At 50.2% G+C, this 14,356-nt stretch overlaps 1 protein-coding gene across 8 annotated transcripts in view; it reads left to right on the top strand.

Annotated features, from left to right (window-relative positions):
• Nucleotides 1–14,356, top strand: part of LOC148502782 (nuclear RNA export factor 1-like) — a 207,553-nt gene that overhangs the window by 63,876 nt on the left and 129,321 nt on the right. For all 8 annotated transcript variants that reach the window (XM_088449348.1, XM_088449345.1, XM_088449343.1 and 5 more), the window contains one exon: nt 2,527–2,655. In XM_088449348.1, coding sequence (XP_088305474.1) covers nt 2,527–2,655 — 129 coding nt within the window. The remainder of the gene's footprint in view (nt 1–2,526; nt 2,656–14,356) is intronic.

The following is a 14,356-nucleotide window of genomic DNA, read 5'->3' as shown; positions in this document are numbered from 1 at the left end:
TAGCCATTTCGGGAACTAGCAGCAGAATCTGATACTATTTATATAGTAGCGTTTTAAGACTTATGGGGCCAGGCAGCTCCCCCTTCCCCCCCCCCCCCCCATACCTGTAGCCGGCTGCACCATCTATCCGGTGATGCATTTGGAAAGAGGGCGCATATGCACCACCAGAGATAAGGTTGGGGGGTTGGGGATGATGCACAGTGGCAAATTGGTTGCCGATCATGTGACATCATAACGTCACGGAAGAGGTGGCCGGAATCTGGTAGCTGAGTGCCTGACACATCCTAAGGACACTCCGGGCATCTCTGAGGACACTCCGGGCATCTCTCCAGGCTGGCGTTCCAGGCATCCTAAAAGCCAAATACAGGTGCACCAGGTCAGCGACGGTGTCGCACTCTCGGCCTCGCACTGTGGGAATCTGTGCTGCTCGCACAACTCTACAGCCCTGGTGTCACTTGTGCTACATTCCTTAATGCAACAAAGCCACAATCTGGTTGCCTTGCCGGCCGGCCCCGCGGCATTTGTTTGGTGTAGCTCATTTCATTGTTACTTAGCAGAGACTCTGCCTTTAAGTGGATATTTATCCTTAATACCTATGGGGTTTGGGGGTTTGGGGGTGTGGGGGCTGCCACATCACATTGCTGCTGGGTTACTCATACTGTCTGTGCTGTAAGTCCCTGGCCTTCCTAATTTTAGCTTCAAAATTCCTGTTGACTTCTAATTGTGTCCCAGAACTTACCACACTGTACTGGCAGATGCTGTTGTTGAGAGATCACAGCATTAGAAATAAACTCATGTACTGCGTATGGCTGTCCTGCTTATCATTACTGTGCTGTCTCCAGGCTACATTCAATATCAAGATTGGATTACTGTAACCTCCTCCTATCTGGCCTCCCCAAATCCCATCTCTCTCCTCTCCAGTCTATTCTTAATGCTGCTGCTCGTCTTAGCTTCCTCTCCAAACACTCTACATCTGCCTCCCCTCTCCCACAAGCCCTCCACTGGCTCCCCTTCCCCTTCAGAACCCAATTCATGGTTCTCACACTCGCTTACAAATCCCTCACCCATTCCTCTCCCATTTACATCTCTGACCTCCTCTCCCTTCACTCTCCTCTCCGCCTTCTTCGTTCCCACTCCCGCCTCCAAGACTTTGCCCGTGCCGCTCCCCACCTCTGGAACTCTCTCCCTCTCCCCATCAGACTCTCCACCTCTCTACAATCCTCCAAACGGGCTCTTAAGACCCTCTACTTCATCACAGCCTTCCAGCTCTCATCCTAACTTGCTTCATGCTCCCTCCTCCCTGTCTTCCCCATTTGTATCATGCCCGTCTGTCTGTCCCTCCCCTTGAGAATGTAAGCTCTTGCGAGCAGGGCCCTCTACCCTCTTGTGCTTCTCCTTACTTTATGTTCATCTACTTCTTACTCACCACTAGGACACCTAACACTTGGTGCCTATGCTTTGTTGCTTAATTGGGTGTTATGGCCACCTATGTATCAATGTATATTATTCTTGTCCTTCATTGTATTGTATTTTACTGTAAGTCACTTTTTGGCTATGTACTTTGTAAGGCGCTGCGGAACACTTGTGGCGCCATATAAATAAACGATAATAATAATAATATCAGCCAAGTGCTGTGCAGTAATCCAGCTATCATACAGCCCACTCACATGCTATTCCTAGCTACCCTACAGCGCTGGTAACGCTAGAGCTACATTATGGTCTGTGATATACCGCGTGTATCCACAGTACCCTGTGCCATTACTGCCATTCTGTATGAGGCCCAGTATATATATATATATCCACATTAGTCATAACCAAGCAAGGGCCGGAATAGTACCAAGAGGATATTAATGCTACGTTATATTCCTTTAGGGAGGAGAGGGCCACATCCCCCAAAACAATAGTTTGCCGGTCTGCTCTCTAGGGTATCTGTACCCTCTGCTGTTGTCCCTGAATTCAGGGCCTGTTTCAGCAAGCAACGCAAGTGAGAGAACGCACACACTCGGACGAAGTTTTCGCACTGCGCATGCATCGCAATGGCCGTGCGCATACTACCAACTGCGATGGAAACTGCGTGTGCAGAAGCCACGCAGACCCCAAGCAGAGTGCCGTGGGTGGTGACGGGGGAGTGGCCGGGCGAACGCAGGCATGCCCGTGCATTGCAACGCCGTTGCAGGGGTGTGCATATATTAGCCACTGCTGTGCGGCACGCAGCCGGACTTCTCTCTGCGTGCAAGAATCTCTCAACTCCTGCGGCAGGTTCAGGTCAACCAGTTCGCGATGTGACCGATGCTTTCGCTAACTTGCGGACTACTCAGCCTGTACGTAGAGAGAGGTGGGCGGAATTGACTTTTGATGGGTGTAAGTAGCTTTGTGCTGTGATTACCATGCGTATGCATGATTAGCATATACACGCACGCACCGGGTGCATTGCGTTGCTTGCTGAATCAGGCCCTCAGAGCGCCTGTGTTTGTACAATGTAATGAGAAAATAAGAATCTGGTATATTATATCTTTTATTTTACAGATCATTATTAAGGTAACTCCTATCCACCCCCTTTGTGATCAGATGAGGTGCGTGAGGCCTATGGATACAAATGTTCCGAACCCTTTTGTTACAATGAATTTCCTGGATCGCAGTCCCAGGCACATCCAGGTAACGTCTAATGTCTAACACTAAGGGGTCTGTGCAAGGGGGAAGGGGCGGGTTGTCTTTGAATGGACCCCGCAACTCGCCCCCCTCGTGGCCCGATCCTACCCTGGACTTGTGGCGTTTGTATGTAGCACTATGGGGCTGTGAGTCCGGCGGTACAGTAAGTGCGGCATATAGCTGCAATTACTCGGGGACGCAAGTCGTTCGCTCCTAATTGAATTGAGCCCTAAATTGGGAAATCTCTCTCCAATCTCATTGTTCTGGCTGTGAGTCTCCCTCTTCTACAGCTTCCAGTGGGCTCTGTAACAAGGTCAATTGGATCTGTAAAATTGGTACTAGTCCTACCTACTTCTGCCTCCGAAAATGTGTCTGTTCCTTATTTACTTTACAAGTGTACATCTCATATTGTTCAAGGATTTTTTTTTGCAATATTTCATTCAAAGAAATTCTTATTTCTACTTCAGGGTCCATAGGGTATCCACAGGATACCTTGGGGTATAGGCGATGGCGGCAGACATCCAGGCACCACAGAGTTAAATTTTCAGCCTCCCAGGATGCACTGGGGTCCCTCTCCTATACCCCGCCCCCGAGCCTCAGGCCACTCAGTTTTCGTAGGTGCCTGGCCGGACCAGTCGCACCGTACAGAGGGGGGTCTTTTTAAGGCCCCTGAATATTTCTTCGCAGCTGTGGCTGCACAACTAGAGTGCTCCAGCATAGGACAGTCAGTATTGACGTCCATGCTGTCACTCCTACACCCCGCCGGTACCGATCCGGGGATGCTGGTAGGTAGCTGGGGTCACAGCTAGCGGTGATCCCCGGCAACCTGGACTGTGGCCGGATGCACGGGGAACAAGGTAAGCGGCGGGGTCCCGCGGTGGGCACCCGCCGGTAACACAGTCCTGTTTGGTCCCCAGGCAGGGGGCTCCCTGGGGACCGGCTGCGCGTGGGGCCAGGTACTGATCCTGCGCCTTCCACTAGACCACCAAGGACAGCGGGCCGCAGCATGTGCGGTACAGCGCGGCGTCCCAGGGGTTAATAGCACGCCAGGGGAGAACGCCTTCCCTGTCTCACAGCCGGCGTCTCCCCCGCTGCACAGTGCCATTCCACAGCGATCTGAGCGGGCTGTGTCAGCGCTCCTCCCCCGGGCCCTGCCTTCTCTCTGCTCCTCGGTGGCCATTTTGTCACTACATGTGCTGGGGATGGCAAACGCTGCTGGAAGCTGATACAGATGCCATTGCGGTCCGGGTCCCCCGCATACCTCTCCTTCAATTAAGGTCAGTGTATGCAGCACTGTTTCCTACCAGGCTCTGGTCTGTGTAGTTGATCGCAGTGCTTGTAATGCAGGATGTTATCTGTGCATTGTATGTGACTTAAATGCTAGCGCTGTTTGCCTGTACTTTCATTTCTGACTGTCAGCCTTTTCCTATCCCTGTTCTTCTGCTACAGCCCTTGCGGTGCGGTGTTTATTACCTCACAGTAAACGTGTTTTTTCTGTGTGGGAGGTCACATACGCTCCGTTCACACTCCTCATGTCGGAAAGTGAACGAGGATATCCTCTTCCAGCTATAATGTACTGATATCATGTGCAGTTAGTGGAGGGATATGTAGACGCTGAGGGTTTATGGAGGGCATGTTGTATTATATATCACACCCCATTTCTGTCACTGTGCCTGCACAAAAAAAAAGGGGACCGCCCTCGGCTGGCTAAGATGCTTACAGCCTTTGTGGGCAACGCCCCCTGCGTTTCCCCATAGGGGTTATCGCAGCCTGTGGTGGTCTCATCACATGCAGGGGTCCCTGGACAGTTGATGGTACCCCAGTGTATCCTGCTTTTCGCCCCCCCAGGTCTCGCAGGAGCCTGTGTGGGTGAATTTATTGTCCAAATGGTATAGCACCTGATGGACGTTTTACAGGGGGAGTCACCATTTCGGCCTTCTAAACGGCCTTTCGGGTCTCAGACGGGTAAAGACATGACGTCTGATGACGGTGAATTTATTGACTTTTTCAGACACGAGCCCCTTAGTGCAAAGGAGGCGTAGTCTGGGTCTAATGTCTATATACCTGGCCTTCTACGGGCAGTCCGTGCGGCTTTGGTTATTACATATCCCCCGTGGCTAAATCCAAATATGCCTTCTTTAAGGATAAGGGTGTTGCCACTGTAATTCCTCTATCTGGTCAGGTGGATCATTTAGAGGAGGCGTGGAAATTCCGGGTAAGCGGTTCCAGCCTCAAAAACGGTTGACCTTTTGCATACCCTTTTTGCGGATAATTACATTTCCGAATGGGAGTTACCTTTACGGGTAGATTCTCATGTTACACGCCTAGTGAGGAGTGCTACGTTGCCCATGCCCTCCAGGTCCTCTTTGAAAGAGGTTCCAGATTGCAAGGTGCAAATATATCTAAAATCCAATATTCCCTTGCTGGAGGGGCTTCCAGGCCGGCTATGGCCGTGTGCTGGGGGGCCAGAGCCATGGAACACTGAGTAGGTAACTGGATCTCTGCACACTGACTCTCCAGCAGAGCAGGTGGATAGTGGCAAATTCTCAGAGACTTTGCCACGTTCATAATGAGACGGTCTTACATATAGCCTACTCCTTTCCAGAATCTCCTTGGCAGCAGTAACGGCTTGCCGCTCCCTGTGGTTGCGCTCTTGGAAAGCGGACGCAGATTCCATTTGGAATGCTTTGCCTTTTACGGGACAAGTCCTGTTTGGCCCTCGTCTGGACGCAATTGTGGCCCTGCAGGCAGCAGCTACGTCTGCGTGTCTGCCATCGGCTACAGTCCCATCAGGGTCTGGGACTTTGTCTTTTCGGCCCTGTGAGGCCAGGGTAAGTCTAAAATACAGCTTTCCAAGACAGTCAGTAGCCAGGAAATCTGCTCAGCCATAAGAACAGGCTTAGAGTACAAGACGTCCTACTCCCAAGTTGGACTATAAGCCTTCAGCCTCACGGGACGGGCCTCCTCTCGGGAGCCCCCAGAGTTGGAGGCCGGCTTCTCCAGTTCGCCCAGTGCTGGTGTCTGACCACCACGGACACTGGGGTAAGAGAAGTATTTTCTTGAAGGTATGTCCTCTCTTCCCGGTAAAAGCCTCCCAGACGGTTTTTCGTTACAGGTCTTCTGTCAATTCAGGACAAGGCCCTGTAATTTTTGAGGGTGTTGCACTCTATGCTCCAGGCAGGAGTTATAGTACCTATTCCGTTGCCCCAAAGGGGAACGAGGTATTACTCCATCCTCTTTCTGGTACAGACACCCAATGGGGCTTACCAGGACATTCTCAACCTCGAATCCTTCAACAAATTCTTAAGGGTTCCTCGGTTCGGGAGAGGGACCCTGCATTCCATCATTCAATGGAGCCTGGGAATTTTGTGGTGTCGTTGGATATATTCAGGGTGACTACCTGAATATCCCTCTTATCTTAGCACACCAGTGTTTTCCTCAGGTTTGCAGTGGTCGATAAGCGTTTCCAGTTTCTGGCATTGCCCCTTGGTCTGGCCTCCGCGCCTCACGGTTTACCAGGGTCATGGTAGTTATGGCAGCCCACCTGCGGATGCAGGGGGTCCGCTTGTTACCTTATCCGAGTGACCTCCTGTTGTTACCACGGTCTCCAGAGATACTTCAGTGCCATATGCAACGGACAATATCTGTGTTGCTACGTTAGGGCTGACTGATAAACTGGAAATGGTCCTCTCTGATTCTTCACAGAGGATGCTCCATATCCCAACATCTGAGGATCTTTGTGATTGAGGAAAAGATCTCTGCAGGCAACTGCGTACCTTTGCCTGTAATGCAGAGTCGCCGAGTGTCTATTCACTTGGCAATGTGGTTCCTGGGTTCCAGGATGTCGCTGTTCGACATGGTGGAGTACCCAGCTTCACTCTAAAGAACTTGATCCTCTCCGGATGGGATGGGTTGCCCCATAGGATAACGTCAATAGGCTTTCCCCGGAGGTTTGTCTCTCTCTGGCCTGGTGGCTGCAGAAAGCTCACCTAAACAAGGGGCACCCCCTTTGGGATTGCGGACAGGGTCCTTCTGACGACGGACGCCAGTACCCGTGGCTGGGAAGCAGTGACGGGTCCACACTTGTTCCAGGGCAGGTGGACACCAGTAGTTTTTGCGCTTCCCATAAACATCTGAGAACTCTGAGCAGTATTCAAGGTTCTCCAGCATGCAGGACAGGTCCTCCACGGAAATACCGTGCAGGTACAGTCTGACAATGCCATCATGATGGCTTATGTAAGCCACCTAGGAGGTTCCCGAAGTCAGGCGACACTAACAGTGGTGTCCCGAATTCTGGCTTGGGTGGAAGGCTATATCCCTGCCGTCATCGGCAGTGTTCATTCAGGAATCCTCAGATGGAAAGCAGGCTTTCTTAGTCGTCAAGACGTGCATTCAGGGAAATGTCCTCTTTATCAGGAGGTGTTCAATCTTCTGGTGAACAAGTGGAGCCTTTCAGAGATGAGACTCTTCTGATAGACGTAGGTAGGTCCAGTGGACCTTCCAAGTTGTGTACCTCGTCTCTCCGTTATCCCTTCTTCCTCCAGTAATAGCAAGAAGGAGGCACGCTCCTACTGATAGCTCCAGCGTAGGCCAGATGGCACTATTACTCAGATCTTCGGAGCCTCTCAGTTAACACTCCGAAGCTGTTGCCTCTACACCCGGACCTGTTGTCTCAGGATCCTGGCTGATACCCAGACCTGGGTTGTCTGTCCTTGACAGTGTGGCGGTGGAGACTGCCCTCTTAAGGTCTAGGAGTTTTTCCAGCTCTATAGTTAACAGGGGCTCTGTCCATGCTAAGAGCTCGGAAGTTTTTATCTGCAAGAATTTACCATTAGGTATGGTATTCTTTCTTTCAGTTGTGTCGCCCTAGAGGCTAGGCTCCTCGGGTATTCCGGATATCCACAGGTTGGCTTTCCTACAGGTGGGCTTAGATAACGCTCTTCGCCTTGCTTACCTGAAGGTGCAGGTTTCTGCCCTGTTAGTATGGTTTCAGTGTAGGATTGCTACTCTTCCTGATGTCCGCACCTTTGTGCAGGGTGTACGTTATATTCAGCATCCCTTTGTTCCACCTGTGGCTCCTTGGGATTTGGCTGTGGTCCTTAGGGCTCTCTGCGGACCGCCATTTGATCCACTGGGCTCAGTGGATTTCAAATGGCTTACGGCTAGGACTGTATTCCTTCTGGCTCTTAATTTGGCCAGTAGGATCTCAGAATGGGAGGCTCTGTCATGTAGACCTCCCTTTTTCTCATCTTTCCTAGGAACAGGGCAGTGCTTGCCTTTACTTCCCCAGTCCTGTCTGCTGGTGAGGCCTATTTGGCTGTGGTACGGGCGCTAAGAATTTAAGTTGACCGTACCAGTCCATTTAGGAAATCAGACTCTCGGTTTTGTCCTTTCTGATTTCCATAAAAAGGGTTGGCCTGCCACTACGCTAACTTTGGCAGGATGGATTCACAGGTCTTCCTGTTCCATCCTCTATTAAAGCTCTTCCACTAGGTCTGTGGGTCCTTCGTGGGCAGATCGAAGTGGCGCCTCAGCGGTGATTGGCAGCCACGTGGTCATCTCTCCATATTTTTGTAAGGTATTATGCTTTTGATACCTTCGCCTCTCAGGATGCTTCCTTTCGGCGGCGGATTCTCCTTACAGCACAGGAGCGTCCCCACCCTTAAAGGATACTGCTTTGGGACATCCCCAAGGTATCCTGTGGATACCCTATGGACCCTGAAGTAGAAAATATGAGATATAGTAAGAACTTACCCTTGTTATCTCTATTTCTACGAAGTCCATAGGGTTCCACAGGACTCCCGCCCTGTCGCACCTGTACTGCAGATGGGCTTTGATCTGGTCACCGGTTTCTCTGTCTCCTTCTGGTGAGAATGTGATTCTTGTATGTTCCAGACTGTCTTCTCTCTCTTTTTTGCTCCTGCTCCGGCCTATGGCTTGTTACGAAACTGAGTGGCCTGAGGCTCGGGGGCGGGGTATAGGAGAGGGACCCCAGTGCATCCTGGGAGGCTGAAAATTTAACTCTGTGGTGCCTGGATGTCTGCCGCCATCGCCTATACCCCAAGGTATCCTGTGGAACCCTATGGACTTCGTAGAAATAGAGATAACAAGGGTAAGTTCTTACCATATCTCATATTTTCTGTGTCCCAGGTAATTATGTATCGTTATTGATCCATGTTGTGATATCCAATATGGTTTAGACTTTTTAAGGCAGAATGTATCATTAAATAGCATGGCTGTGTTGCTGAATGGGAAGTAAGCAGCTGACTATATCTGACCCTGAACACAGCGTTTATCTGTTCCCACACCGGCTGGTAAATCCTCTCTAATAGCAGCGGCTTTGTATGCAAATGATAAGGAAGAAATGGATACCGTAGGCGCTGTTAGGTAATTGTTGCCTGGCAATAATGTCCCTTGTATCCCTAATGTCCCTTAAGGTGGGTACACACTATAAAGATATACCTGCAGATGAACGGGCATCATCTGTGTCTGCGGGTCCCGGCAGCCAGGGTGCGTGTACCGCCCCCGTCCCTGTGGCTGACGCTGTCTGCAGACCGCCAGTACACACTTGCCGATGGACAGATCATGTCTGCAGACATATCTGCCCATCAGCTGTGCAGCACAGCCAATGCAATATGTCTGTGTATGACGTCGTTCACAGACATATCACGGGGACACACTGGCCGACGGGCAGCAGATACATTGGCCGATCAATCCGTCAGTGTGTACCCAGCATTACTCCGCAGAGCTGATGCAGAGTTGGGAGCTAATTCATACCATAGCAAAACCATGCTGCACTGCAGGTGGGGCAGATGTAAGACGTGCAGAGAGATTCAGAGCTGTTAGGGGAGTGTCCGAGCTCAGCTGTCATAATCAGTGCAAGAATAAAGCCGTCCAGTATCTAGTGTTCACTCTAGCTCCGGCGCCCTGCCTTCGCGCAACCTTATGTGCTCGCGTGCCCGAAAAGGGGGCGTGGTCATGAAAAGGGGGCGTGTCTATAAGACGCATCCCCTTTTCGTCATACTTAGGGGCGTGCCCGGTGCTTACGGACACGCCGGGCAGCCCCCAAGCGCTGCAGAAAGGGAGAATAGATGCCGGGCGCATGCGCCCGGCGTCTATTCTCCGGCGGTGACCGGGACACCGCATGTTTCTCCACCCGCGGGACACTGCATCCCGCGGGTGAGAATGGCACCCGCAGGCTGTGAGGGCAGGGCGCTTTTTGCCCTCCTCCTGGAGGGCAGGGCGCTTTTTGCCCTCCTCCTGGAGGGCAGGGCTCTTTTTGCCCTCCTCCTGGAGGGCAGTGTGCTTTTTGCCCTCCAGGAGGAGGGCAGGGCGCCGCGCCCCGCTAAAACAGCCTAGCGGGAACACTAAGTATCTGTGGGCTGCATGCAAAAGCAGCCGGTATTTACCCTGCATGCAAACATAATACATGTATCTGCCCCCTTGCATTGCAGCATGGTTTGTCTAGGTGCAATGTTGCTCTGGTTTTTGCTTTGCTCCCAGCTCTGAATCCGCTCCTCAGTCTGCTGCCCTGTCTCTCCCCCAGCAGCCTGTCCTCTGTCTGCCTGATGCATCATGGAGAGAACCTGGTGTAATATATGCATGGCTCCTGCAGGCTCCCCCTGTTCTCTCTATCAGAAGATTCAGCGTGCAGTGCTGATCGCAGGTTTACGGTCATTGGGAATCTGCACCCTTATTTTACACTTAGGTTTGTCAGTCCTTTAAGTTATAATTAATGTTTGATATATAATGGTTATAATTCATGTTTATGCCTTGTGTGATATACATTGACATCACATTTAGTAGTACTAATATTAGGATAGTAATGGAAGTAATGCATATATAAATTTTATATAATAATAATAATTTGATTTGGCTGAGGAAAATATTCTTGATTTGTGTCCTTTGGCTAATGAATTGGCAGATAGGAGAGCCCGCTGTGGCTAGCTGTGTGAGATGTGGAGTGAGCCTGGACATATACTGTATCACGTCTCTGTAAGCCTTAAATAGGAAAATATGTCAGAACTACATGTATCTGTTATAGTCCATTCTGTGAAATGGGATGTGTACTCTTTTGGTATCTCTTCTTCCTCCACTAGGGGGCACAGGGATCACTCTGGGTATACCATGGAGAGGAGAGTCTGGGCACCAAATAGTTACTTATGTTCTTCCCAGCAGCCCACAGGCTCCCTGTCCACTATACCTCTCCCCCAGCCACTGGCCACCGGCCAGCCAGTTTGGTGCCGAGCAGGAGCGTCCACCGTTTTTGGGAGCTGCTTTTAAGTGGCCCCCTGTTACTTTTATTTATAACTAATATATTTCTAACAAGAGCGGGCAATGCTGGGCGTCCTATATGACGCCGTCACTGCCGCTCCAACGAGGTCAGCGGCAGCACAGACAACTGGGTCGGTGACTTCCACCGCGGGAGTCCGAGAAGGCTCCCAGAGCTCACAGCCGGATGCCGCCACTTTCCGCCACTTTCCATGCATCCGTGGGTCGCAGTTGGAAGGAAGCACAGTGATCCTCGGTTTAGCTTGGCCACGGCGGCCGTAGTACACCGCTCTTTCCACCTCTCAGTCAGCGCTTCACTGCATCGTCTTCTACGGTCGGTTCTTTGGTCTCCGGGTCCGTACTTCCATCAGATTCTGGCTCGCCTCACTTTGCCGGAGTGGTTCTTGACACCCGTCCTAGAAGCTAGGCAGGTTTTTTCCAGAGTGGTCAGTTGTACCATGTGCATGCCTAGTAGCCCACTTCGGTCAGTATCTCTTACTGAGTTGGAGGACCTATTGGGTGGTTTGGTTAGAGGCTTCTTCCTCAGATCATTCCAGCTATCATGAGTCCTCTCTCTTTTCTGCAAATTGATCATTGCTTCCGCTCCTACCAAAGTTTCAGTGGCTTATTTTCAGGGCGTCCTCTATGTACAGCCACCATTTGTTCTTACCAGGTGGTTCCATCGAACCTCTCCTGGGTTCTTCGGACTCTTCCGTAGTTCCCCTAGGAGTCCTTGATTACGGTGCACATTGCTCATTAGTTGGTTTACCCGGACAGCGTTCTTTCTTACTTGTGGTTCCGGCTTTCCACGTTCCGGATTCTTTGCCTGAGGTCGCATCTAGGGATGTGACCTCTCCGGTATTTTTTCCCATGAACAGAGCTGGAGATCGGTTTCTTTATGGTCCTGCAGGTTTTCACAAGCCGGGCTGGCCGGTTTCTGTACAGATGATCCTGGTGGCCCCACTTGGCTATCCGCCATACTCGGCGGAACTCCTGCCCCTGTTGTGGTGACTGCTCCTTACATAAGGTCAGTGCATCTTCTTGGGCAGCTCAACATGGTGTTTCTGCGGTACAGCTTCAACATGGTTCTCTGCCCACACTGTTTTGTTTCTATACAGTTGTCACCTTTGCATCTTCGGACGTGGCCTTCGGGCAAAGGGGTTCTCAGTGCAGCCCAGGAGCATCCCCTCCCATCGAAAAATGGCATTAGGACGTCCCAGAGTGATCCCTATGCCCCCTAGTGGAGGAAGAAGAAGAGGATTTATGGTCTTACCTTGTTAATCCTTTTCTTCAACTCCATAGTGGGCACAGCTGGTTACGTTGCAGGATAATATATCATAATTAATGCATTGTTAGATTGGACGTGTCAGAGCCCCTATTGGATACAATCAGGGGAAACAGAAGAGCATGAGATGGAGTGGGCGGGAACAACAAAGAGCAAATCAGAGCATTGGAATGCTATTAACCGTACCGAGACGCACGCAAGTCCGTACGCGGTCTATCAATTTTTTTTTTGTTTGCACACAACATGCGTTGCGGGCTGCATACGCATCTCTGTAAACGGACAAGCGATTCGCAGTCATATGAATCTCAGCCGTTTTATCTGCGGCGGCCGAATTATCATTACTGGGTGAGGGCTGGGAGAGAATTGTACTGTGGGTGTGTCGTCCGTGGGTAGCCAGAGTCATGCGTATGTATAGAGGGCCCCAAACTTGAGACGTACCTCCTGCACCTAGCATGGATGATGGCTACTCTTGTGAAGAGAGGAGCAGGGCAGTGCGATAGCGCGTATGACCTCAGATTACGCGTGGACAGTCCCATTAGCAATCCTTTTCTTGCAGCCGACATAGTAGAGATGAGCAATATTATAGTGTAATTTGCACAAATCAGGCTTCACAGTATTTGAGTTCTGATTTTGTTCGTTGCAATCCCCGCACCGTATTAGGCGCCTTGTGGTCTGGTTGGTAAAGCTAAGCTCTACGCAATGAGCAAGTGATTTTTGAGTCGGGTGCAGGGAACGCCTCGGGTGAAAGCGCCCAATGTGCTCCCTCTGCGCCTGCTTCCCCGTGGTTACCGTTGCGGGATGCAGATCGGAATTGTATGGAGATCCATGCAATTTCGATGGAGTACCTGGGGGGGTGACACCGACGGCCGTGGTCCCTCTGACATTCTGTGCCTCGCATAGGCAGGTGCAATGTCCGATGGTCGCACTGATGGCCATGGCAACAGAAATTGTGATGTTATTTCAGCTCATTAGACTAATTAGCAGCGATACAAACTGTGCTTGTACATTTACTATTTAGCTCGTCTTTTATAATTCCTTTGTTTGTTACCATGGTACCTTATGTTAGCGTGGGGAAGCCAAAGTAACGAGACCTTCTACCAGCTTGCACTGAGCCCCCCCCAGGCTGAAATACAACTATTCATAGTGTTTAACTATTAATACATTTTGTGTTTCTAACCAAGTCAGACTATTATATAATAATTTTTTATTATTTCTTTTATTCATCAGAGCAATAATATAGTATACATACATCAAAAAATAAAGTAAATAATAAATAGGACAAAAACATATTAAAAGTAATAATATACAAGTAATACAATAGAAATAGCAAAAAGTATTTCCTTCATAAGACAAAACCAAGAAATAGCGTATATTAGTCAGAATAATGTAGACGTGGCAGGCACACCCCCCCCCCCCTCCCAAACAATTATCCAGTAAATGAAAACAAATGAAATTAGATCCAAAAAGAAACAGATTCTATCTCAGCCTGTAACAGGCAAAGAAATAGGCGGATCATCCAGTAAAATCCGGAAGTATAAGCGTATTTGGCGTATTTGGCGTCGTAAGGTCAATGTAAAGGAGTCTATAAAACCTTCCCAGAGCTGGAAAGAAGCAGCTGTCTTAGGGCCTGATTCAGGGGCGCTCGCTATTTGCGAGCGCACGCTCTGAATCAGGGCGTTTTTTTTTTTTTCTAGTTTCGGCCTCCAGGCCGCTCGCAAAGCTGTGGGTGACCACCCACAGAGAGTGCCAGCGGCCTGGCGATGGTCGCGATTATCACGACCATCGGGCTTGCGTCTAGACCCTGAAGGAGCCCGAGTCGACTTCCTGCTCTAATAGAGGAGGAGGTCCACTACTGACATCAGATGGTGGCAGGATACCCAAAATCGCCCATTCCGCCGATAACAGAAGAAGATAACTAACTAGACACCTAGATGTAAATCTGTTGACTAATGACTAGAATCTACGTGTAAGGGGGCAATCCCACAAAAAATGTATAAAGTTTGCATCAGAGGCCCCACATTTAGCACAAACACTAGTATCTGACAATCCCATCAGGAACCTGCGGTGGGGGTAGAGATACCCATTGTGATAAATGTTATAGAACATTTCTCTATACACTGATGGATGAGAGCATTGATTGAGAATAGAGGA

Source organism: Taudactylus pleione, unplaced genomic scaffold, assembly GCF_031769625.1.
Source record: "Taudactylus pleione unplaced genomic scaffold, aTauple2 ptg000483l, whole genome shotgun sequence".
Lineage (NCBI taxonomy): Eukaryota > Metazoa > Chordata > Amphibia > Anura > Myobatrachidae > Taudactylus > Taudactylus pleione.
Note: the sequence above shows the minus strand (reverse complement) of the source record. Positions and strands in the feature narration are given on the sequence as shown.